Here is a 26,518-nt window from a genome sequence, read left to right as displayed (position 1 = left end):
GGCTGCTTCTTCAGCTTAGATAATACTGTTAATCAAGCCCATTATATGAGAGTTTAATGTCTGCGATGTGGGACTGAGTCTTGTTTGTTTTACAGCAGACCCCTGAGGAAGAGCTGTGCAACCTGCTCACCAACATCGTCTTCTCCGTTCTGTGGAGCCGCAGCTGCGCGGAGGCGACGGAGGATGTGGTGTGGAGAGAGAGAGGACAGGTCTTTTCTGTTCTCACCAAACTGGGATCCTCCTGCCAACTGGTTCGCCCTCCTGATTACATCAAACGCAGGTCAGTGACAGTGATCTCAATTTCTATCGCAATGGAAAAACTAATTGAGTCACACATGCAGCTGTGCCACATTTTTTTGTCTGAATATCCAGATATGTTATTGCGTCACACTGGGGGCGATGTATTTATAGTCCACTCTGTGTGCCAGTCTGTTGGAGATGATGCTGGAGTCGTCTCTGTCCGACCTGAGGGAGGCCCAGGGAGTGTCTCTGCCTTTCTGTCCCAGTTTGGTTCGGCTCCTCAGGCTGCTGCAGGACTTCCTGTTTGCTGAGGCTACAGACAACCACACACTGTGGAGTGAAAAGGTATATCACATATTATCCTATCCAAAACATATGGAGCCCTCACATATTGTGTTCGGATAATTTCATAATTATGGATCGGCTCGCTCCATCTTGATCAAGGTTGCTCAACAACTAAGTAAAGCCCTTTATCCCCGACAACCCCTGATATTATATATTACAACTATATAAGAAAATTGTTAAGAAACCAAACAGAACCAACACCATTTGATGATATTTCAGCAGCATGGATTTAAAACCTACCGAGTTGTAGCCCAAAAACATCCTAAAATATCACTTGAATTTACTTCCTCATCCATGCTTCCAGCTTTTAACCCTATGTGGTCCACATACAGCGCAGCAACTGGCTGTTCATAAAACTCCATCATGCTGGGCATCTTTTGGAAACGTTAGGCTTTGAGAATTGCTCACAGTAGTGAGACAGAAGCAGCCGTGAGACTCAGTGCAGTACTGGCAGTAGGTGCTTACTATGTTCCAGTGCAAGGCAGGCCGCATGTTTGCTTTCCATAAATAGACCTATTCAACAACTGTGGAATTTAGATTACTGATGAACTACAAATGTTCTGTTCAGTCAGAGCAACAGTTTGATCTCTTCCTGCCAAAAAGCAACGCAGCAGATTCCTGCTGATGGCACACACTGTGGGCAGAGCAATCATGGGTGTTGTCTTCAAAGTAATGGTGTAATTTCACTTAAGTATTGAAAGAAGCCATAATAATTATTAAGATACAAAATAAATCTTTGAATGTCAGACTACATTGTCAGGACGTGATGATGACATTTTCTTGGTTACATTGGATAAGGGGAGATAATATTAACACCCAACATTAAAGACATCCAAGACATAAATCAACCATTTAACACAAAGTATGGACAGCTGGGTGTGTTTGTGGTTGCCAGTTGCAATGTTTATTGTTAGGGACGATGTTCCTATCATGTCTTACTGGAAGGAGAGTCCTGGCTGGGTGTAGGTAGTATCTGAATCATCTTTTTAAATGCTGTAGTTAAAGTCCTGAATGGATTCAGGATGTGGTCGATGCTGCAAGGTGTGGAAACAGGTCGAGCCTTTTTGTTTGTTTTGTTGTTGAGTCCTTTGTTGACGCTTGCTGTTGTATTGCAGATCTTTGAAGGGGTGGTGAACCTGCTGGACAAGTTGAAGGCCTGGCATAGCACCCCTGGCAGCCCTGGGAACACCGAACTGAAGGAAATGGCCCAGATCGGCCTGCGTATCATCACTGGATATATCAAACAGCAGCACTCGCAGGTCAGCTGCACCCTACACTTGTCCATCACCGAGCCAGTACAGCAGCCATAGTTTCTCACTGAGCGTGTCTTTCCCAACCCAAACACCTGTGCGCTTGCACTTTTCTGGAAAAGGGTGTACGGTGTTTATTAAACTTGATAAGATAACTCTGATAAAGCCAGTTTAGAAATACCATGCCTTCTATGGGTTTCTTTTCTAAGACATTGCAGTTATTCATATTAGGGAGTGTTCTGTATGAAAGGGCAGCTCCTCAGAGTTATGCTGTAGGATTGTGAGATAGAGAGAGTTATAAATGAACTGACCATCAGGCATTCCACTACATTCTGCTGGTTGTGTTCATCTCCAAAGTTGTTTTTCACAGTACCAGGTTTTGAATATGTGACCTTAATTGCACCCTGACATCACAGCTACACATCAATTGGGAATTAAACAAGCAACGTGAGTTTAGTGACTATGCAAATCAAAACAAAATAAACTTTATTAATTCTAGTGGTGGAGTGTAATTAGGTACACTTACTTAAGTGCTATGCTTAAGAATTATGAGGTACTTGTATTCCAGATATATAATCATGCATACTTCCACTCCACTTCATTTCAGTAGGAAGTATTGTACTTTTGATTTTTCATACAAAGCATATCGCCAGCTTCTAGATATAGATAAATCTACCCAACGTTTAAGAAAATAGCTCAACCTCGACAAAATACCGCTTATAGAATAAGACTGCAGTAGTTAAAGTTCAATAAAATAATGTAATATAACAGGGGCCATTCTTCTGCATGAGTACTTTTACTAAGTGCATTTTACTGATTATACTTCTGTGCTTTTACTGAAGTATAACTTTTACTTATAGTTAGGTATTTTCACAATGTGATTTTTGTACTTAAGTAAAGGTTCTGCGTACTTCCAACACTAATTAAGTCCTACTTAATTAATGGAGACGTTCTCTCATGAGAGACACAATTACAAATAAATGTGTATTCATCATATTTCTTTACAAACTGTATGGACATGCTCTACGTTAGAAGCTAAGCCTCTCTCTCCTGTCCAGGTGTGTGTTATGGCCTACGTGAAGCTCCACAGCCTTCTCCAGACTGTGCTGTGTCTGAGCTGGGAGGAGGTGTGCTTTCTGCTGGGGCAGCTGGGCGCCCCCCTGTGGCCAGGAGGTGTAATGGACAGCACCGACTGTGGACACGCAGAGACTTTCTCCCAGCTTGTGCCCGTTGTGCGCACGCTGCTCGACCAGCATGCCGACCCCGTCACTGTCCAAAAACTCCTCCCCAACCTGCCCGTCACTAACGGCAGCCCCACCTTCGCCGAGGACCTGAAGGCCTACTGCCACACGGTGGAGTGGCAAGGGTTTTACCAGCAGCAGGTCAGCGTTTTGGCTGTGCATTTAAAAATAGATGGCATTTATGCTTTGTTTAGGGAGTCTGTAGAGCCTCCTCCAGTCTTTTATATGACTAGGCAGGTATAATCAACAAACCTCTCTGAGATACTTCTGACTCTGTTCCTTGTCACGTTAGTATACATTCAAGATTTTCGCAATCTGGCCTCCTGGTCTGACTGGTAACCTCGTGGTGGGTGGCTGAGAAATCTAATCCACATTTTTAAAACTGCTATCACAACTTTAGAAAGTAGAAAGAAACAAACCTAAACTCCCTAAAGGGCTTTCTAGCTGACCCTCAATGTATTTTAAGCACAGACTAGTTTATGCTCAGACATGAAACTGATGCCCGACTCACTCACCTCCAGCTCAGAGGTGGATTTTTCATTGCTCTGTGTGACAGTGCACGTTCATAAATCTGTTTTGTTTAGATTACTTTTGTATACAGATCCTGCAATACATTAGTCATTGTGGCATAACTTTGGCTGCCATGACAGTTTTGAAACTTGGCCCAGGCTGATTTCTCAAGCATGAATGTCTAAGTGCGTATGTGTTTGCAGTTTACGCAATTTGTTTTAATGTATAGGGTAGTTATGTGTTTTTGTATGTTTATACCACTTCATGTTTTCAGCATGAAGTGGTACAGTACTAGGAGGAAGGAAAAAACAGAAGGTGACTTCATACAGAGCGGTAGTTGTGGAAAATATCTCCTCTAATACAATAAATAGATAAGGGGAAACTGTTAAAGAAATGGGGAAGTGTATTTCCACTCCTGTCTCTCATTTTTACAACGACAATCATCCCGTTGTACATCTAACAAGCAGTATTCTTCTTTAGGAATTGTGTCAATTATCACGTTAAAAAATACAAATGTACAATTATGGCTTATGGGAAATGTAACTGTGTCATCCTTCTCATGTTATATTGGCATATTATCTTAGTTATAATTAGTATTTTTGGGGTTTTATATCTTTTTTTGGTACTTGGTACATACTGTGTGTGTGTGTGTGTGTGTGTGTTAATTACCTTCTTTATAAAACCCACCTGCAGGTTCAGCCCACCATGGAGCAGTACGAGTTAGACACGTTTGGGAGGAGCCATGACATCATGTCCAATTTCTGGAATTCGTGCTTCGATGACCTGATGAGTACAGCCTTTAAACGGGACAAAGAGAGATCCGACAGCAAGTCCAAGTTTCAGGTTATAAAACGTTCACGCTTCATGCAACAGCTTGCTAAGAATACAGAGTTAAACTTTTCACTTTGTGGATCTCACATTTTGTGTGTGTTTGTGTGAAAGCAGGAAGTGCTCGTGGATCCCTACCTGAAGCGAGTCAGAAGTGAGAACAACAGATACCTTATTTGTCAGAAGCAGAGCTCCAGTCAGCAGGGGGTGGTGTGGCAGCACTGGAGAGCTCTCCGCAGGCGTCTAACTAGTGAGAGAGGAGCATGGGCCAACAAGTATGACAATCTCTGACTTTTTATGTGTATCTCTCTGAACTAGATTTACACTACCGTTCAAAAGTTTGGGTTCACCCAGACACATTTTCAGTTTCTTCGCAATTTCTCGCATGGAATAGCCTTCATTTCTAAGAACAAGAACAGACTTCACATGAAAGTTCTCTTTTTCTGGCCATTTTGAGACTATAATTGAACCCACAAATGTGATGCTCCAGACACTCAACTACCTCAAAGAAAGGCCAGTTTTATAGCTTCTCACCAGCATAACTGTTTTAAGCTGTGCTAACATAATTGCACAAGGGTTTTCAATTGTTTTCTAATCATCCATTAGTCTTCTAAGCGATGAGCAAACACAATGTACCATTAGAACACTGGAGTGATAGTTGCTGGAAATGGGCCTCTATACACCTATGTAGATATTTCATTAAAAACCAGACGTTTCCACCTAGAATAGTTTTTACCACATTAACAATGTATAGTGTATTTCTGATTAATTTAATGTTATCTTCATTGAAAAAAACAGTGCTGTTCTTTGAAAAATCAGGAAATTTCTAAGTGACCCCAAACTTTTGAGCAGTAGTGTATATATACTTTATTATGAGAGTATAACATGTATCTGACAATATAATGGCCTATAGGATTTCTTAGCTGTGTAGAATGTGCTAAATTCTAGTTTTTCTTTTTGCCTTCTTTTGCCAGAATTCAACCAGAAGTGAAATTTAAATTGTCCAATGCAGAGACTTATTCAAAGATGCGTCTCAAACTCGTGCCCAACTACAACTATGATCCTCACACTGAGGCCAGTGCCCTGAGGGACAACATGGGTAAGTCACTGGTTAGAAACATGTTGTCTCTGCTTATTTGTCATCGAAGCAAAATACATGAAAGATGTTTTTGTTTTTGTCTTCAGGAGCTGACAGCCCTCGTAGCTCTGAACCCCTCCCATTGGCTGTCGCAAAGGAAGCAAAAGTCAGCGATATGGAGGATGATCAGTTAGGAGAAGAAGACGTCTTTTTGGATAACAAGTGAGACTCTAATTCGCAAAACATAGCTCACAGCATGCCTGTGGGCTATAAACACACAAGGGGAAAAAATGTCACCAAACAGGGTAAAGAGGATATGTCCTTGAATATGTAAAGATTTAATATGTTCCTGTGCTGTCAGGGTGGAGGGAGAAGACGAGAGCCAGAAAGAAAAACTGGTTCTGTCTGAAGACTGTGAGCTCATCACTATTGTGGCGGTTGTTCCGGGTCGTCTGGAGGTCACCACCCACCATCTGTACTTCTATGATGGCAGCAGCGAGAAAGAAGAGACAGAGGAAGGTAAGAAAATACGCCATCGTTAACATCCCACACAACTTTTTTACTTTTCATGAAAAAAGTTCCTACTGAAGTGAATAATATCTGTGTCATTAGGAATCGGGTTTGATTTCAAGAGACCTCTGTCTCAGCTCAGAGAAGTGCATTTGAGGCGTTACAACCTGCGACGATCTGCCCTGGAGCTGTTCTTCATAGACCAGTCTCATTACTTCATCAACTTCAGGAAAGAGGTGATGCTCAGATCAAATGTAGCACCATCTGCACTATAATTAGAATGAAATAGATGTTTTTTTAATTCTTAATGTGTCCCCTCACAGGTACGAAACAAAGTGTACTCCAGGATCCTGGGACTGCGGCCCCCCAACCTGTTTTACTTTGGCTCTCGCTCCCCCCAAGAGCTCCTGAAGGCATCTGGACTTACACAGGTAGTTGTTCATTTCAGTTCCTATGATCTGAATGTTGCTAATTGTGTCGAGCCAATCTGATGTTGATGTGTTGAACAGAAATGGGTGTGCAGAGAAATCTCCAATTTCGAGTACTTGATGCAACTGAACACCATTTCCGGACGCACTTACAACGACCTGTCGCAGTATCCTGTGGTGAGTACACTCCATCTTTTTTGACAGGGTGCACTACCTCATGTATTTATATTATATTTGTTATCCTTTTATTACGAAAAGGTGAAAAGATAAAAGAGACATCATGTTGTGTTTTCTGTTTCTCTTCAGTTCCCCTGGATCCTGTGTGACTATACCTCTCCCATTCTGGATCTGGAGGATCCATCAGTTTTCAGAGACTTGTCCAAACCCGTAGGTGTGGTCAACTCCCGCCACGCACAGAATGTCAGAGAAAAGTAAGCGGTAACCTGACAATGTGATTTGGGTTGTAGTAAAAGGATTGCAGATCTGTAGCCAACTGAGGTTGCATCATTTTATAGATAAGCAAGTAAAAAATGAAATACTAAAATCAATCATTTCTGTTTGTCACTAGATATGAGAGCTTCGAGGACCCAACGGGCACCATTGACAAATTCCACTATGGCACACACTACTCTAACGCAGCAGGAGTCATGCACTACATGATCCGCATGGAGCCGTTCACAACTCTGCACATCCAGCTGCAGAGCGGCAGGTGGGGACGCGGGCTTGTGCATTATATTTCCTAACATTTATATTGAATGTTTATATATATATATTTCATCAAATGTATACTGCGGCCTCATGTTGGTATGTTTTGTCGTCGTCGTTCAGGTTTGACTGCGCCGACAGACAGTTCCACTCGGTGGCAGCGGCCTGGCAGGCTCGCATGGAGAGTCCGGCTGACGTCAAAGAGCTCATCCCGGAGTTCTTCTACTACCCAGAATTCCTGCAGAACATAAACGGTGCGGAAGACTGAATCTTTTGGGCAAATTGACAGCTTGAAAGCAAATGAATCCGCTTTGATTTGTTGTGAGATGTGGACATTCACATTTTTTTTTTTTATTGAAAGTACCTAATGCAGCATTTTTGTTTAGGCTTTGACCTGGGACGCTTGCAGATATCTCAGGACCCGGTGACGGATGTTCTGCTGCCTCGCTGGGCGTCATCAAGAGAAGACTTCATCAAGCAACACAGGAAGGCCCTGGTGAGTCTGCACACACATTGTACAGTCTTCAAACTTTGCTTGTCTATCGTGCACTTGTTTTCTTCAACACCCTGTATTCAGACAACTATTCAACAACTTGTACCTTAATCTCTAGGAGTGTGAGTATGTGTCCAGTCACATCCATGAATGGATTGACCTGATCTTTGGTTACAAGCAGAGAGGCGACGAGGCAGTGAATGCTCTCAATGTCTTCTACTACTGCACTTATGAGGGTGAGGCAGAAGTGAATACTTTTTCTAATGGATGGAGTTTTTTTTGCATTCTTATGAGACTCACACTGCTTCTTGTTTGGCGCTCCTCTAGGTGCAGTAGATTTGGATGCAATTGCCAATGAGACCGAGCGCAAGGCCCTGGAAGGCATCATCAGCAACTTTGGACAGACTCCCTGTCAGCTCCTCAAGGTACAACTCCCAGACTAATTCTTAATTATCAACAAAATGCTGTTAAGTTCTGTTTAAAAAGCTTCACACCACGTTCCTATCTTGAACCAGGAGCCTCATCCTCCTCGTATGTCAGCTCAGAACGCATCGAGGCGGCTGTCCCGCCTGGACACTATGCCTCCCAATATCTTTGAGCATCTCGACAAACTCCGGCCATTTATGGAGGTTGGTTCTGTCATAATCTCATTATTCCTCTCAATAAAGAACTCCTATTGTATTGGTGTGTAAGTGTGTTAACTTGTGTGTTTGTCTCAGGTGGTAAGTGATGGCCTTCCTCTGGTCCAGGCAGTGGTACCAAAGAGCCAGAACCGCTCCTTCATCATCCACGGCTCAGATATACTGGTACGGAAAGTTAAACACTTTCACAAGGGCCACATGTAAAACTCAACACAATAATTACAGCAATAACACATTGGATTTAAATGGTTGAGGTTTTGTTTTCTGGGACTTTTTCTCTCCAGGTGACAGTGAGTTCCAACGGGTTGATAGCGACACACAGCTGGCTGCCATACGACAAAAACATCGCCAACTACTTCACCTTCACTAAGGACCCCACCATGACTAATCCCAAGTGAGTGCCCTTAGAAAACATACGTTTTTGTGGTTTACGCGATCATCCGATATCTAAAATGATAGTCTGTTAAATATTGTTTAAAACAACAGTAACATCTTTATCAGTCATTTCACTTTTCTGATAGATGTTATTTTTTACTCAGAAATCCTGAGGGAGGGATAACTTGCTTACCTCACATCCTATTAAAAGATCCATGCAACTTCCATGACAGCTGGATGGAAGCACAATCCCTCTTTGTCTGTGAAGCTTCAAAGCCTGTTTAATTAATAAAAATGTGGTTCTCATTCTAAACTGACCTTGGATGTGATTCACAACACATAAATCAGGATAAAACCCATTTGGACATTGGATTTTACGCAGGTTGTAATTTGCAGATGTCATGACAGTTTAATGTGCCGATTATACATCTCCTCCACATTTAGGCCACAGCTCACTCTCGTTTCTTGTTTCTAACTTTGATCTTTCCAAACCCCGCTTTGTGGTGCAGAACGCAGCGATTCTTGAGCGGCCCTTTCTCTCCCGGGGTGGAGATCAGCGCTCAGGTGCTGGTGGTGTCCAACGACGGCCGCCTGCTGTTCAGTGGAGGACACTGGGACTGCAGTCTCCGTGTCACCCAGCTGGGGAAGGGCAAGCTGGTGGGCAGGATCTGCCGGCACATTGGTGAGTTCTAAGTTTCACATGTTTGACTTGCATATACTGTATATTCATTGTTTCCATGTTACATATTTATTTTAATGTGTATCTGTTCCACAAAGACGTTGTTACCTGCTTGGCTCTGGATCTCTGTGGCATCTACCTCATCTCTGGATCAAGGGACACATCCTGTATAGTGTGGCAGGTTCTACAGCAGGTACACATCTTCAAATCCGTTGTACACGTATGTGTGTGATTAGAGGCTGCGCTCAAAGTTGTGGCTTCACGTATGGATTCTTTTTTTTTTTTGTCTTTCAGGGTGGCTTCTCCAGCGGTCTGTCTCCTCGGCCAGTGCAGATCCTCTGTGGACATGACCAGGAGGTCACCTGTGTGGCCATCAGCACTGAACTGGACATGGCTGTCTCGGGGTCAAAGGTCAGCAATATCACATGCTATGAACAGTTATAAGCTTGATTACAAAACACAGAATGTTCTCAATCAGTAATAATATCAACTGATTATTATTTTCATTATTCATTAATCGGACGGTCATGTTATAAATACAACAATAAAAGGCAAATAAAAGTATTAATCTTTAATCCTACTAACCTTTTCCGCTCTGTATTAAATTATACTATTATAAATTATAAATAATTGTTCTCTATCATAATGCTTGAGTTCTGTAGGGTTACGCAGGTGGGAAATAAATGTAAATAACCTCAAAATGCTTGAAAACACTACTTGGATGTTCTCCAAGCAAACTGTGACGTTGCTCATTAGAAGTGAGAATGTAATCTCTACCAGCTACAACCCCAGAACACACACTTTATAGATATGAGGAGACAGATGTTGCCATCCTGTAGCCAGCGGTTGTTCAAACCTGGAAACCGTGGCGTCACCAAATTAAGCAAGGGCAAACTCTCAGCTGACTCTCATTTTGAGCTTTTATTTCTTCATGTGTTCCTAACTGGTTAAACTGTTTTAAATTAGAGAAGAGACCTGGAACATACAAGTCCGTTATGCCTAGCTGTGGTTTTAGGGGCTTTACATTGATCAAAAGTTGACGGGCTGCCAAGACTCCAATAAACTATCTACTTGTGGTCCATGTGGCTTTGATTTGCATTGGGAAACAAAACAAAAATCACACACAAAAATACACAAAAAGTAGAGAACGGTTTACACGGCACCTTCACTGACCCTCCCTTGCTGTTCGCTGTGTCAGGATGGGACTGTGATCGTGCACACTGTTCGACGAGGCCAGTTTCTGCGAACGCTGCGGCCTCCTGGTGACAGCTGCGTTCCGGCCATAATCTCTGAGCTCCATGTGGGCATGGAGGGCCACATTGTGGTGCAGACCTCGCTGGGGGAACGCTCTCACAGAAAGGTACTTTAATACGTACGATACAGTGTATCGACAAACACACACTCAAACAAGTTCTTTCCGACTTGCTTACACCGTTACCAAAATACTGCTTATTCCTACAGGGGAAGTACTCCATTCATGTTTACTCAGTAAACTGCTGTCTGCTGTCCTCCATCACCATGGAGGAGAAGGTGACCGCTCTCCACCTGGTGTCTGAACACATCATCCTGGGGACCGTAGAGGGCAGCCTCCACATACGGGAGTTATGCAGGTAAAGACACTGAGAACATAGCTTTAAGTTATTTGTAGTGCAGCGTGTATAGTAACTTTAAGTCTAAAGTTTCGTTCCTCATTCTAACTCTTCTCTGATTGACAGTCTGGATGCTTCGATCACGCCCCTGGCCTTGAAGGTCCCTGTGAGGAGTGTGTCTGTCACCAAAGAGTGCAGCCACATCCTAGTGGGCCTAGAGGACGGGAAGTTAATTGTGGTGGGGGCAGGGAAGCCAGAGGAGGTGAGAAGCAAGACTTCAAGTGATTGTGAAATGTGGGAATTGGGTGGCAGTGTATGTATGTTTGTATGTGTGAGTGTGTGTGAGTAGAAAGGGGGGCTAATCATATGCTAAGTGCTAGTTGAAAACCAGGTTTTTCAAATGATAATTGAGTGTCTTTAGTCTAACATCTCCGTTTTAGCCCTCAAGTGAAGATTAACATGCTTCTGCTCTTGTTCCCAGGTTCGCTCAGGACAATTCACCCGTCGCATTTGGCGCTCAACGCGCATCTCTCAGGTGGAGTCAGGTGAAACAGAGTATAGTCCCGCTGGGAATGCTGGTAAATGAGACGAGCAATGGTGGAGGACTCTGTAGGCTGTGGATACCTGCACCACCAAGATGCTCGCCAGACTCAACAAGGCCTTCGTTCCCTTTACAAGCTGGGAAACTATCCTCCTCAGCCACTGATTTCTCTGAGAGAATAACTGTACACTGTGCACTTTTTTATTCTTCAATGATTTTATTGCCTATTTCCTGCACTGTTTTTAATCAGCATCATTCCAAAGAGTGGCCTTGTTTTTGTGGATGGGAGAAGAGCTCAGTGTTTGAGGTTGTGAACCGCTGTTGAACAGTGAGTCAGGGATGTGACTCATGCTGATGCAATTACAGCGTCAGACACCGAGAGGAGCAGCGCTGTGAACTCTCCAGACTCCATGTTCTTGGCTGTTGTCTTGTGAGAGGAACAGCTGGGATCCCTGCACTGTTTATTGGCCCAACCCCATTGTCTTGGCAATGGCAACTTTTTTTTTTTAACTCCTGGAAACTTGAAATTGCTGTAGGTGTTGCTATATATTTCCACATTGCAATACTGGTATATTCCACATGGGGGTTGACTTTGTAAAAGAAAGATACAGGGGGGGATAACTGGTCACTAAAGTGAACCAATGCTGTGTTGTGATCTTAAGCAGTCGAGGTCAAGATTTGCTGATTCTTGCAGCTGAAGTGCACCACAATACCACAGTGTGTAATCATGCATTTTTTAGACTATGCGCAATGTAAAACTGTTACAATTAAAGCAATAACTGCTTTAATGGTCAAGTATGTGAAACATATTCACTTTTGTATCGTGACTGTGGAGCTTGGATGCAATGGACCTCATGAGCAGGCCCTCCTGTTATCTTAAACACAATGGAGGGAAGACCTTTACAAATATGTCTGTACAAGTTGTGTTATTACGCTGTTCATCGCATAACTATATCCCTGTTCAATTCATCTGAAAGTGCCTTTTTTAACTTGTGTCTTGAGCCATTTATCAACACTGAATTCCAATCATCTAGATCACGATGTCGGAGTACACCCCTGCTGATTTGATTCACACACAACTTACTACTCTATTTGACTCAGATGTGGATACGATGTTGTTAATGAACACATAAACCGTTGGCTGGAAGCACATACTTGCCTGTACTGGTACTGTTTTACGAAGCGCTGAAACATCTGAAGACAATGATGACTCTGAAAACATGTGAGCAAGAGTCTGTGAGTGAGTTTCAGAGGAATTCACTTCCTGCCAGCTCCTTTTACTGTGGTTGGAACAAAGTGGTTGTTTTACAGTGTCATGACGGGACAGAGACAAAGGGAACTATTTGGGCGAATGCAATACCCATAACATGGCACACACATAAAAATTACCTAGTCTTTGTAAGTGATGCTCAAAATAACCGAAAGTAAAAGCAAGAGGGGACTATTTTTTTAAATGTTTACTTATCAATTCATCTGCTTTCCACTGTGGAAATACACAAAGTCAGGACATTCAGGCTGTCTAAAATCACATTTTATTCCAATTGTACAACTGTAAGATGAAATGCTGTCTGTGAATATAAAGGATGTTTGCATAAGCAGCTGTTCAAGCACCCGTTTGATAATTATATTGATTCATAATGCTGCTCCAGTTTACCCTAGTTGTTATTAATGTAATATTTCACTTAATTATGCAGTAATAGTCTTTAGTTTAAAAGTATTGGGTCTTAAATACAATCACACTCCTCTATCAAAACAATAAGTTGAAGTTGTGATGTTTTGGTAATATTTGTTGTTCAAATGTCCTGATTTAGGTTGAAAATGATCCTTTACAAAAAACCTTCAGCACTGCCTTAGATTCGGATTATAATTTAGCTTTTGTGTTATTCTCCAAAGATGTTGAAAATACACTTTGCTTTCTAAAAATCCAGCAGCCTCTGCCTTAAACATGACAGTGGGGATCAGGATTATCTGTGTGTCTGCTGCCAGAGCCTTCTTGAAATCGCCGATAATTGTGATGGTGACCGCACACTTACATTCAGGAATCCTCTTTTCTGTGAACCGCTGCCCATATCCTGAGGATGATCGTCCATTACTGAAAAATGAGCCCTGATACTTGTTTGTAGACCACAGCAGGAAGGAAACTGATCCGCGGCCACAACGTAGATCATCCAGCTCCTCTACTGTAATCCAAGTCTCACATGTGTCTGTGATGTTAACTCTATTAGAGTTGAAAAGGTCACGGTGAGCAGCAGCACATTTACTTGAAGAGGAGACTTTGATCTTCTGGTGGGCCGAACATCCTGTCGGCCTCCCCATAAACACCTCCGGGGGTACAATTCAGAAAGGTTGGGAGGGGTGATGTGGGTGATAAAACTGACCTGAAGACCCCCAGTCAAATACAAACCACAGAATAGTGAATAAGGGAAGTGAAGTGGGAGGGTTGCAGTCACTCTGATGTGGCTCCATTGACAATGGTGGGAGGGGTTGACACCTCACTCTTGCTTATTGGCAGTATCTCCCCCTGACCTCTGCAGACTGAGGGGATGGATGTCGTGAAATGCTGCAATTTTGGTGTTGTCCAAATTGTTCCTGCCAAGAACCGCCGCAGCAACCCTCAACCAGGCCTCAGCCCTCCCCCTCTCATCCTCCCCATCTGGTTGAGCTCTCCTCTGCCTGTGGACAGCAGAATCTTGTTTTTGTTGTAGCTGCCTTATCGTTCTCACCCATGTATGACCGTAGAGGAACTCGGGCCTCAGATAAAGAGTCTGCAGCCCCACAGTGAGATGACGTAGACAAGTAAAGAATATAGAAGTGAGGGGAACTGTTTATTTGTCTGATTGCTTTTTTTGTGTGTTATTTCTCGTGAAAAATGAACCGGTGTGATAAGAATAATGCAAAATAAATCTACCAATATTTCAAAGCATGAGGAAGGCAGATTGCTTTAATTGGAATCAAACAAATATACACTTGATTAAAAACTAATCTTAAAACAAGTTGATTTGTATTGGAAATATGTCAAAATAAAAAAATGTGAAAATAAGAGACAATAACTGCTTGGCAAGATGGACAATTTTACACTTCATTGGTGAAAACATCTAATACATGATCAAATAAACACTTCAAAATAAAAAAAACTAACAGTTTGTGTTTCACTTGTTTCATGAAAACAAGACTTTAAGGCTTGCTGTTTAATCAGAACAGGAACATCCTGTCTGTCTCCTCTCATCTCTCAGCAGGCTTTGAAGTGCAAGTAGTATTGTGTCTGAGAGATCTCTCCATTTGTTTTCCTCTGAAGTCTCCAGCCCCCCTGTGATGCATTCACTAGAATTTACAAGGTGTGTAATTTACCCTGCGTTGGTTTTCTAATCTTTTGAATGGCTGAGATCAAACATATGCTCCTTCTTCAGAGCATCTTGTTTGATTCACATGCCCTCTTTTGTTTCTGATAACAACGGATCACAGCTCTATGTAAGTAAGTATCCCTGATGGTAAAATGCTGTCATGTCACAGAGATCCATTTAATGAGGCTTTTGCATGGATCAACTTATAGGTTCACTATAATGTGGTGAACCTGTATTTTTTTATTTTTTTTACACATTGTGTTAATATGAACAAATGTATTATACAATTATTACAATGCTTTATTATGAATCACAATTTGACAATCATCTGACAGGAAACTTAGAGGTCTCAGCAACCTGTGGTGGGAGAAGTACTCAGACCTTTTACTTAAACAGAGGAATATCACAGTGTAGAAATACTGTGTTACACGTGCAAACTATGCATTCAAAATGCTACTTGAGAAAAGTATAAAAGTGATAGCATTCAAATATACATAAAGTACCAAAAATACTAGTATCATTACGCAGACTAGTCCATTTCAGAATAATGTACTTACATTATTATCAAGTACTTCATATAATGCTTGGGAGTTTAATCTATAAGAGAATATATCATAATGCATTACTTTATTATGTTTTGTATTAATATTATTCATTAATTATTCTTCGAGTGAAAAGAACAAGTTGCTTCCTAAATAAATAGAAATAGCATAAGATGTATAAGCATAAGTACCTAAAATGTTTACTTAAGTGCAATAATTTAATAAACATATCCCTGCCAGCAACACTTATGCAATATTACTATGACCCAAAGTGTTAACTATTACATAAATGAGACACAACAAAAGAAATAATCCTTAGAGACAAAATAAAAATGTTATTGTGAAAAGAAGCCATATGAATTAGCATTGCGTATATATGGTTCATTTATTTATTGTGCTGCTGTGGAGAGAGTTCTCAGATCTTTAAATAAAGGTGAGATTGAAGAAAAATACTCAATTGCAAGTAAATATCCAGCATTCAAAATGTTATTTAGGTTAAGGTATACAAATAGTACTGCAGTAAAATGGTCAATGTGAATGTTACTGATGCATTCAAGTCTAAGTAGTATTTGAACTATTTCATACGCAGCTAGATAGTTTCATATATTACAATGCAATATACTTGTATAATAATGCTTTGTATGTAAGTAACTATACAAATGAATGTATACAAACAACAAAAGTGGCATCAAATAGTATTACTAAAGTAAAGTATTTAGACTAGTATCTTGTACTTGTCTACAGTAGGTTATCTAATTAAATGTACTTACTTTCCACCACTGATATTTTGTCTGTATTTATTATTGTATTTGTACATTTTGTTCGATGTAGAATGGATACATTATCTGACTGCTTGGCAATACGTTCATATATGTGTTGATTCCAGTAGCAGGCACGAGGGTATAACAGTCACGTGACTACATAATCACGCACAAACAGCAATAATGTCAGACTTGATCGCAGCCCTTCCATTACATTGCCTCAGCCAGCAGCGCGTCGTAGGGATGCAGCCAATCACGACGCCACACTGAAAGATGAGGAGATGGGAGGAGAAAAGGCCCAGGAGAGTTTGCAGGAGCTTTTCCTGCCTCATCTGTTGCAAAGCTGCGGGAGAGGTGGCAGACCGTGCATCCTGCCTGCTGAAACAGAAGAAACGTTGTGTTCACGTACACGCTATCAGCAGGGAATGCATTGAAAGAAGCAACTGGGAGAATCGACGGATTACAACGCCTGCATTTTGAAGCCGCGTTCACGTGCGTAAAAAAAACGTCTGATTGCTGGAGTATGAGCAAACTTTCCCCGTCTGCGGAACCAACGCGTTTCAGATTTAGAAAAGTGGACGTTTCGATGACACCTTTTCCGCGATTGTTGAAGGTAGCAGACTGAAAGAGAAGAACCAAACTGGTCGCTTTAAATCGAGGAGGGTTTTGGAGGCTGCCGACATGGAACCGTTTGTCATCTGCGCGCTTCTGCTCTTAAAAGTAAGAAATTGTTCATTACTGCTTCACTAACACACACATATCCGACACTCACCAGTCTGTCGATTCTTATTTCTCACTCTTATCATCATAGCATCACACTAGCAGCCATTGTAAGCTTCAACCAACGAGTTCCGTCTTGCACCATTGTTCCCAAAGGAAATGTGTTTTACACCACAGCCATATTTCATTAAGGCTGTGTCACACGGCCCCTGTTGGGGACTATGTTTGTTGTCATTATATAGTTGGCAAATATCAGTGGAAAGAGAGAGAGAAAACAAATCAGATTAAACCTCATCCTGTCTTTCTTTTAAAGTCTCTCGTGGCTAAACAAAAGTCTGTTTCTACTGCTTATTTTTGCTTTAATGCCTTGGACCGTGGCCTGCACTGCACATCTGGCTGATGAAGACTTTCACAAAACATCCTGGAAATATGTGCAGACTCTATGGGCGAGAATGAGCCAAATACATATGAATGTCTGAGAGAGAAAAAAAACAAGGGCATACAATTAACCAAGATTATGCACCTACACAGTGATAAATTAGGTATTTTATCAACAAATTATAGTTTCCGTGGCGGTTTGATAGCATATTATTAAGACAGGATTCATGTGAAAAGAAGGCCCCTGCCTCTACAGTTGCAGACAATAATTTGACACTCATATACCTCAAAAAGCCCATGGGGCTTGTAGTCCTGTCTGGGCACGCTCCTCAGAGTCAAACACTTTTGTGAGATCAAAGTACTTAGATAAAACGTAGCTCTTAAAAAGGTGTGTATATCTTCCTCTCATTATAAGGGTGTAATATATTTTTGAAATCTAAGATGCTGTTCATCAAACTAGCACGGTAACTTGAAGTTTGTTTCTGTAGCCCACTGAAAAGTATTTATGCTGGCAAATTGTTTTCTTATTACTCACTGGATGATTTAGTGCAGGAGTGGATTGTATCCAACAATATGTGAGCACAGTCTTCATGAACGTCTACTGAGCTCATATTTGCTGTACTGTACTGTACATGTTGCTATGCTTGTTGCTCATGAAACTGTGGCCTAGCTTTCAGTATAGCTAGAGTTTGGATATCCGGAGCAAAGCAATTATCACAATTTTCTCCCAGTTTGTGGTGTGTGTGTGAGTGAGTGAGTGTGTGTGTGGGTGGGAGGAGGGGGGGTTATTACCACAGTCATTTGAATTTCCATAGACTAGTTAAGCAGATCTCTATATGGGGGCCAGACTTCAGGATCATTTAGGAATTTTAACTGCCTCTTAACTCTGTGGTATGTGTTTAAAATCAGTAGATTCAAAGTTAACATATCACTGTGTGCTGTCTTGTTTGATTTAGGCTCATAGCTTTGGGTTAGCTTTCTGTCTGGAAAAAAAAGGCAAGAAACCCATGTGCTTTAATTTGTCCCTTATGCTCCCTGTATACTAATGACAGTAATCAGTGCAGATGGGGGGGTGCAGCTTTGACAACTTTCCCTCAGCTCAGGCCGTCTCTGTGGAAAGACCTCTGTCTGTTGCCGTCACAGACAGAATTGAAAGGCTCATGGGGTCGTTGTCTTCTCATGGAGAGAGCATCCCTCTGTGTGTTTATTTTCACACAGATTAGATTAACTGTGGAAACTTCAGCCTATGCGCTTCAAAAGTGGTGTCACTTCAAAAGGGCACAAAAAATGTCTCAGGCTGAAATGAAAAGTGTGTGAGTGTGTGTGTGTGTGTGTGTGTGTGTGTGTGTGTGTGTGTGTGTGTGTGTGTGTGTGTGTGTGTGTGTGTGTGTGTGGGATCCGCGATGACTGAGTGACTCCGGCAGCCGTGGAGTTGAGAGCCTCATTGAAAACATTGAACACTGCTGCTCGGTGGTCCGTCTGTTCTCACTGGGGAATCCCTTCAGATTGCAGCTTCTTACCTAAATGGAAAAAGCAACTGCAGCCCCCTCCTCTCCTTCAGACTTTCGGAAGACTGAATACTCTTAGGTAAATAAATATTGGGATATATCAGCAAAGTAGGATATTGTTGATTTATGTAGTACCACTAAAGTAAAACTAACACTTCTTTTAAGTTTGATTTTGTCCTCTGGTGTAAAATAACCCATAAAAGTAAGGAAGCATATAACACATTTTTCTTATGAGGTAGATTTATTGGTATACAGTAGAAAATGACTTAGTCATACCTCTACTGAGTAGATCACTGTTCCCACTCGTCTAGTGGGGCCCGGACTAAATATTTCATTGCACAAGCCTTTGGCCGTTCCTGCCCTCCAAGGCAGGCTTACAGAGCTACACCAGGCTCTGTGAAATGACATAAATCAAAGCTGGAGGTAAACATAAAACAGAGCCACTGTCACCAAATATTTATCAAAGCATAGATTGAGGGCTAAACGGTTAGCTTGTGTTAGCAGGGGAGCTCCATCTGTGATGTGCAGAGGACCAACAAGCCTTCGTGCTAAAAGTTATTATGGTCCAGACTCGGTCACAGTCTACTAAGTCCAAACATCCCACTGGTTCCTGCCTGCTGGTTCCTGCCTGCTGGATCCTACCACCCTGACACCCTAATACCTCTGATCTGGGTTCTGTGGCTGCTGCTTAGATATCATCAGACTCCTCTAAGTGCTGCAGTAAATCTGGCTGTTGTTTTTGGAACGAGGCGACCGAGCTCCGTTTCAAAGCTCTTCCTCCTGTAGTATCAGCACGGAACATTTCAGAGTTTTCCGACTGGCGGCACGGTGTGTGCGTGTGTTTCTGGTGGGCTTTCTGTTGGAGGCTCTACAGGTTCACACACGTTTGCCTGTGTTTGTTGGCAGACTTCAGAGACAAAGAGAGACATCAGTGGGTTGTTTAGTTGTTACTTTTCCTCTTTGCAGGAGGTTAGTTGTTAGACATCTGTTTGCTCTTGTTAGCCCGCAGGCAGAGGAGGCCAATCTCCCTTAAATGTGTGCATGTTTCAGATGCCGTTGTGCAGAGTGAGTTAGCGAAATGCTGACCTTCGTATAGACACACCTGCAACTTCAAAGGACCCCTCTCACCCATACAGACACTTGCATGCTGGGCAGCCTTGGCTAACTGACACCCTTGCCTGGGGCTGGAACCGTCTCCTTTAAATTACCCTCCACCCCCCTTTCTGATGTCAAGAAATAAACACACACACACTGTATTCACACACACACAGCTACACAATGTCACTCACAATTATTTGGAGTGAGTGGGAGGGCGGAAGCTCTTTTTACTTCTTCCTTCCTCCATTTCTGAGTGTTTTTTTTCACTCCTTTATGTCTTATTCTTTCCACTGGTCTAAAGCCATCTGATTAAAGCCAGCCACTCCTGACAGGCACCAGCCCCGCTGCACAGGCCGTTAGGAATGTCTGATCTATCCCTCATGTCATAACTCAAGCTGGGCTCTCCATTACCCACTTGCAGATAAGGACTCGGAGCACTTTCAGGGTGAAAACTGAGGCCGATAGAAAGATAAAAAAAAGGCAATTTTCAGTTCGCCCAGTTTCCCGCTTCTTCAATTGTACAGGGGCGGGATGTGTTTGTTTGATTTTCTGCATGTGGCAAAGAAAACTCCTTGGACAAAGAAGAAGAAAAAACGATAGTTTTGTTTTGTTTGCTTGGCAACTATCCTAAATTAAATATGAACCCTGTGACTGCTGATTCTTAAAGGCCTGAGACGTAAAATAGTATTTGTTGCGCTACACAGTGGTGTTGCTTTCTCTAACCGTCATTTATTTACTGTAGATTACTCTTGGAGATGCCTGTGCCAGTGGCAAGTTCACTGAATCAGGGCAGTGTTGCAGTCTGTGTCCTGCTGGCTTCGGATTGAAGGTGGATTGTGGGAAAGAGGATACCAAGTGCACACCATGCCCACAGGGTAAGCTATTAAAATATAATGTTACTGCACCAATGTGAAATATGTTTTACCAGACTTATCATTATCTCTGTCATCTGCTGGATGATTTAAATGGCACCACGTATCATGATTACAGCTGATATGTTTGTGAGAGATATGACAGTTTCTCCAGACTGACACTGATTTTGTTTTTCTGTTTCTTAGGGACGTTTTCCTCATCTGAAGGTGTCGGCCGTTGCCGTCCCTGTGCTAAGTGCCCCCCCAGTGTTCCCATGGCGGCTTCTTGCTCTGCCACACAGGACACACAATGTGAATGTGACAACGGCTTCTTCTTTTTGAGCAACCATGGCCTATGCGCACCTTGCTCCAAATGCACTCGCGGCGAGGGTGCTTTCCGGGCGTGTGGTCTACAGGGAGACACGCTGTGCAAGATCTGTGGCCCGGGATCATTTTCTGAGGAGCGCATTAGCACCAAACCCTGCCAAACCTGCACCCAGTGCTCTGACAGTGAAGTGGAAATCCGACACTGCATGCCCAACTCTGACTCATTGTGCATGGGTGAGTTGTACTTAAGAGTGAGAAAGTACATTACATTTGTAAATCCAAGTCTGGGGACATTTTATATGTTGTCTTATTGTCAACAAATCCAATGAAAACACACAAAACATGAATATTTCGTTGATCCTACTAATGAAGAAGTATTCTCTGTGTAGCCAAAGCCTGATATAGTTTATCCCTTTGTGCCATAGACCTTCATTGTTGCCCCAAAACTACACAGGCACTTTCTACAGTCATTGTCCTGCTACTGTAAATACTTAGCGGCACACCAAATATGCAGTTGAAAAGTGTCTCCAACAAACACAACATATCCCTGTTTGAGTAATGTTAGCTAAAAACTGATGTTTGAGTAAATAATTTGACCATAAAAGAAAGGAAATTATATGTTTGTGACCATTAAAAACAAAACAAAATGTCTTCAGTAGGAGCAAATTGTCTTTGGAGTGCCACAGACAGAGTAAAGAAATAAGAAAGTCTAAAGACAGACTAAGGCATTTGTTTTTTGAATGGAATTTTCCAGTAGTAGTGCCAGGCTCATCCCTTTCAGATCTAATGCAGGGAAAAGCAGCCATAGTTAAAGATAAAAAGAGAGGGGAGGGGAACAGAATACAAGGACATGTGGTCAACACCTGCATCCACTCCTCAACTGAACACTCTGAGCTGAGAAACATGAGCAGTAAAAAAAAAAAAGAGCCCACTTAAGTGCTGTAATCCAATTGGTATGAGCTTGACAGGTCTTTAGGTTAACTGCCCCCAAGAACCTGAAGGCCAAGGGAGGCTGCTGACCCTGACAACTAGTCCGCCTCCTCCCAAATGGCTACACTCGCTCCCCAGGAGTAAGGTCGTCTGTACACACTCTGGGTCCATATGTCATGACCCTTTGACCCCCGAGGGGACAGCACAGTACCGTGTCGTGTTTGATCCTAAAATAGTCAGATGGCAGGAGGGAGAACAAGGATGGAAACGGGGACAATGAAAGGTTTCAAAACCCCAGGGGACCAGGATGACTGAGGCTATCATTACATCAGGCGTAAAGGCTTCTATGGGATTACTTCAGGCCCTAATTTCTGCAGCCCAAATGTGTTTCTAATGTGCAAAGAAGCAATGACACTGTCCCTGACATGTATCTCCCTGTCTCATTCTCAATAGATAAGAAGCTGCACATTCTGTCTCGTCCTCCTCTTGGCGGGTCTGATGCTCCTAGCTGGCCAGATGCTGAGGAGGGGGAAACCAGTCCTGCTCCTGGAACGCCCAAGTTTACACCGCCGGATGAGGGAGGCAGCAACAACATTCTGGCCTACGTTTCTGTCCTGGCTGCTGTGGTGCTGGGTCTGCTTCTCTATGTGGCTTATAAATGGTGAGTTTTCACTAGGCTTGGGTCCTGATCCTTAAATGGATGTAGTAAAGATAATAAGATTGGCCCTGCAATGGAAAATAGCTCAATGAATTTTTCTTTTTCGGCTCTTCTCAGCTGGAGATCCTGTAAACAGAAGAGGGCTCTTTCTAAGGCCCGTGCAGCTGAGTTGGGAGCATCTCCGGAGGGAGAGAAGCTCCAAAGTGACAGTGGTGTATTTCTGGACTCTCAAAGCCTACAGGACAACCAGCCCAGCAAAGGTGAGGCAGACACAGGCCCTGTATAAAACACTTCACATGACTGGTACTTTCTAATAGAAATTATGTGTTTATTAGAAGATGGGAAATTCAGTTCCAGGCAGAACACTATTCTCCTCCATTTTATTTTAAAGGTACCCTGTGGAGTACAGTATTTGCCCACTAGCAGTGCTATTGAGCATTGTGTTTGTGAGTGGGTCACCCATTTGTTGCTTGCCTAGGTTCCTGTTTGCCCGGTACAAGCTTCAGGCTATCCTAGTAAAAGATCGTTGGTGGCAGTAATGTACCAAGAAACATAGCAATGTGTCAACAAAAAGCATAAAATAGGAACTGCATGCTAGTGAACATGGGTGTAAACAATGTAGGTTTCAAAATTGAATACACTTAAGTTGTTTGTTTTGGCATCGGAAATTATTTATGAGGAAGCAACTTTGTTTGGCCTCAAAGATATACATCCAAAGGGTTCTGGGAAGACACACGGAATCTAGTTTATTTACAAGAAAACTCCACATTGCACCTTTATTTTCCCGATGTTCCCCACAAGGATTATGACACAGAAGCTTTCTATTTACACCTATGCAATTTTTTTTATTAAACTATCGTTAGACCTATGTTTTTGAATTCGCCATGTTTTTTGGTGTTTCGTATCAATTAATTATATGAATACTATTAGTATTATTGAAAATCTGTTTCTATAATTTTTTAAGTACAAGCATAATTAAAAACCAAATGTTTCCACAGGTACAAAGAGGGACAGCAAGCAGGACAACCGTTTGTACATCAACCTGCCCCCCCACAGACAGGAAGAGGTGGAGCGCCTCCTGCAGGAGGGAGGGGGGCGGGGCTGGAGGCAGCTGGGCGCCGCCCTGGGCTACGAGACCGAACAGCTGAACCTGTTCGGCCGCGGAGAGGCTCCTTCTCACACACTCCTCTCTAACTGGGCCCAGAAAGAAGGTTCCTCTCTGGGACTGCTGTGTTCTGCACTGACCCGCATTGAGAGGCCCGATGTGGTAACAGCTCTTAACTGCCCCACGCAGGGGGTTTCTTTGGTCTGAAGGCTCCTCAAAACACAAGTATGACACAAACAGACTCAAGTGAAGAACGTTCATTGAAATGACAAGGAAGGCACTCTGACATTAACGCCTCTGTCACTGTTGGAGGACGTCACTAGGGGTTCATGATCGCTTTGTTGGATAAAAAACATATTCTTGTATCATTCTCCTTTGCTCCAGTTTATGTCACCATTTTTATTTTTTACATTGATCCAACCGCGTGAAAGAATCTCCTGGGATGCGTCTGTTATCGCTACTAAGCCAATCACCATCTTATTGGTGGCAATGAAGACTCTCAATATACAGTATGTTGCGACCTCTCATTACCACGACTGAGGGAACAAGGTTTTTACTTCTGGTCAAGCCTCATGCCTTGCTCAATGGACACTGCAAAAACTTGGTCATATTGGATTAGAACTACGTTGACTGTCAGTATTCGTATTGACAAGAAACAGAATGATGTGTTTACATGTGTTGCACAAGTGTGATTATTCTAAAAACCACTGTTTACATGCTATTTGGTCAGAAATCAGATTTATCCCACCGCTCCCTTCCAGCCTTCCTCGTGCGACTGCAAACAAATACGGTTCAGATCATCACGTTTATAATTTAAATGACCTTGTTTTATGAATTACAACTTCAGCAATCTCTTTGGTATGGCAGTTGATTTTTGTGAAAAATGAACACTGCTTTCCGGACATGTGACTCTCCCCATGTGGGATCATTTCCATGCAACGTGCACGCCTAAAAAGAGAAGAAACCCCAAGAAACCAAATTAAGGGTTTAAATGGACATGTAATTAATCTTCCCAACGATGCTTTCAGTTGCTAAGAAGACTTTATCTAATGTGTAGATTGAAACTATACTCATTAGATTGTTGAAGTTTGTTGCCTTGTACTGTTGTTTTTTTCTCTTTTTTTCTGCTGCAGTCACTACAGGGCATTGGTGCTTATTTACACTGAGGATGTTTCAAATCTCATCAGAAGACAACAACGAAGCATTCTGTGAAATGTAAAAACACCATTCTTAGCTCTTCCTCATAATCATCTTTGATTGTAAATATCTTAAATATTGATTGTTTTGATAAGTAATGGCTGCGAAGACTGAATGAAAGGAATAGACAACATATTCTCCTTGCATTCATATCACACAGCTCCATTTTTGTCACCTTGATTTTTAATATTACACACACACACAAATAAATCCAAGGACACTGTCAACATCAAGGCTGGTGTCTAAGTAATCTTGCTTTTGTATTTATTTCATCACCATTTTAAGAATACAACTTAAAGTCTCAGAGAACCTGGACATCTGCTGTGTGCTAGTCACACTATGTGATGGCCTCAGATGGTTTGATATTTTTGTAATGACAGCCATGTATGGTTTTGTGTATATATTTCCTAATTGTATGCCTCAATGTGTTTTTGTATGAGTTTTATTCATATAATAAATAACTTTGATAAGTCAATGCTCTTTTGTTGTAACAGAAAGACCCGAGATAATACACCTTGATGCTGTAGATGAGCGATTCTCCTCATGCGTACTTGTGGTGTGATTGTAGAGCAACGTCTGAATAGGTCTACTAGTTAGCAAGCAAGCAGAGAAATTGAGCGATGGCTAAGAAATAATGTAATAAAGAATGGATCAACTGTTAAAGTAGTTCACTTAAAGTATAAACAGCTGACAGAGTTGGATACTGAACTCCCTCAGAGGACGGTCCTGCTCAGGTTTATGAGTAAATGATTCAACATTAGTTTGATACTTATAGTTTTATGATTAGAGATCTCTCCAGGGCCCTAAACAATTAGCAGTTGAGCATGCAATAGTCATTGCTCATGTAATTCGGATATTATATGCTTTTGTGTTTAAAGCAACTGAAACATTATTTTTCCACCAAACTGCAACAACCTTTTTTTAACGTGTATGAAAGTTACTGGACCACAAAGTCCTGGAGACATTTCTGTCACTATAAAAAAAACTTGATGAATTATACAGTGAGGAAATTTGGACATGTTTGGAATATACTTCTCCACATCAAGGGAATTAGTGTGAAAAGAACATTTCCTTTCCAAAACCGTGAGGTAAATCAGTTAAGAGGAATTTGATCATTTGAGGGGGAAGTGAATATAATAGCATCATCCAATATGTTCAGGAGAAAGGTTTCCTCTTTGAGGCACAATCTGATTCCTGCTCCCCTCTGCTAACCCAAATCTGTTTATGATCTTTTTGCATTCGGTTTTAAGTGGGAGCAGGCATCTTTCATGGCCTAGGGCAGCGTTAGATGCCGTCACACACTCCAGACGGGACTGCTTAACTGCGGTCTGGAGCACACAGGCATGGGGCTGCGGAATGTGCATACGCTGGGAGGGGGGTTGGGACCCGAGAGGGGAAGCACAGCAGTGCCTCTCTTCACTCGTCACGGGTCTCCATATTTAGAGCACACTGAAGGTCTCTAATGAAGGCGGTCGATCACTCGGATTCCCTTTACTGGGGGGACAAACATCTGGCTCAACACTGCGTATGCGCTGTAGTGGCATTCGTGCCATGTGCACCGCTTATTAGAGGTAGCCGATCTAAAATAGGGTTTGGGTGAGCGCTCTGCAGTTAATCATGCATCAAGGAGATCTCACTCGCATTTGCTC

General features: G+C 42.2%; 2 protein-coding genes across 2 annotated transcripts in view; both read left to right on the top strand.

The window, feature by feature from the left end:
* nbeal2 (neurobeachin-like 2) overlaps nt 1-13,380 on the top strand; it is a gene marked incomplete at its 5' end in the record, with an annotated part of 32,785 nt that extends 19,405 nt beyond the window's left edge. Inside the window, 28 exons of the mRNA XM_079228132.1 lie at nt 96-280; nt 429-585; nt 1,701-1,844; nt 2,894-3,217; nt 4,280-4,429; nt 4,532-4,689; nt 5,389-5,513; nt 5,600-5,714; nt 5,854-6,011; nt 6,105-6,238; nt 6,326-6,433; nt 6,512-6,607; nt 6,737-6,861; nt 6,999-7,139; nt 7,259-7,389; nt 7,522-7,631; nt 7,747-7,864; nt 7,956-8,053; nt 8,144-8,257; nt 8,348-8,434; nt 8,554-8,663; nt 9,154-9,326; nt 9,422-9,516; nt 9,618-9,734; nt 10,522-10,683; nt 10,785-10,933; nt 11,039-11,174; nt 11,394-13,380. Coding sequence (XP_079084258.1) covers nt 96-280; nt 429-585; nt 1,701-1,844; nt 2,894-3,217; nt 4,280-4,429; nt 4,532-4,689; nt 5,389-5,513; nt 5,600-5,714; nt 5,854-6,011; nt 6,105-6,238; nt 6,326-6,433; nt 6,512-6,607; nt 6,737-6,861; nt 6,999-7,139; nt 7,259-7,389; nt 7,522-7,631; nt 7,747-7,864; nt 7,956-8,053; nt 8,144-8,257; nt 8,348-8,434; nt 8,554-8,663; nt 9,154-9,326; nt 9,422-9,516; nt 9,618-9,734; nt 10,522-10,683; nt 10,785-10,933; nt 11,039-11,174; nt 11,394-11,498 — 3,825 coding nt within the window. The 3' untranslated portion in view covers nt 11,499-13,380. The remainder of the gene's footprint in view (nt 1-95; nt 281-428; nt 586-1,700; nt 1,845-2,893; nt 3,218-4,279; nt 4,430-4,531; nt 4,690-5,388; nt 5,514-5,599; nt 5,715-5,853; nt 6,012-6,104; nt 6,239-6,325; nt 6,434-6,511; nt 6,608-6,736; nt 6,862-6,998; nt 7,140-7,258; nt 7,390-7,521; nt 7,632-7,746; nt 7,865-7,955; nt 8,054-8,143; nt 8,258-8,347; nt 8,435-8,553; nt 8,664-9,153; nt 9,327-9,421; nt 9,517-9,617; nt 9,735-10,521; nt 10,684-10,784; nt 10,934-11,038; nt 11,175-11,393) is intronic.
* Nucleotides 13,381-16,778: 3,398 nt separating this feature from the next.
* On the top strand, nt 16,779-25,338 carry nradd (neurotrophin receptor associated death domain; the record flags this gene model as incomplete). The annotated part of the gene is made up of 6 exons (XM_079227964.1): nt 16,779-16,817; nt 20,544-20,676; nt 20,860-21,213; nt 22,363-22,570; nt 22,685-22,827; nt 23,566-25,338. 6 exons carry the CDS (start codon nt 16,779-16,781, stop codon nt 23,877-23,879), a joined length of 1,191 nt encoding a protein of 396 aa, XP_079084090.1. The 3' UTR covers nt 23,880-25,338.
* Nucleotides 25,339-26,518: the final 1,180 nt, after the last annotated feature.

This window comes from Taurulus bubalis, assembly GCF_910589615.1.
Source record: "Taurulus bubalis genome assembly, chromosome: 12".
In the NCBI taxonomy this organism is placed as follows: domain Eukaryota; kingdom Metazoa; phylum Chordata; class Actinopteri; order Perciformes; family Cottidae; genus Taurulus; species Taurulus bubalis.
The sequence above is the reverse complement of the archived record's forward strand: the minus strand, read 5'-3'. Positions and strand labels throughout refer to the sequence as shown.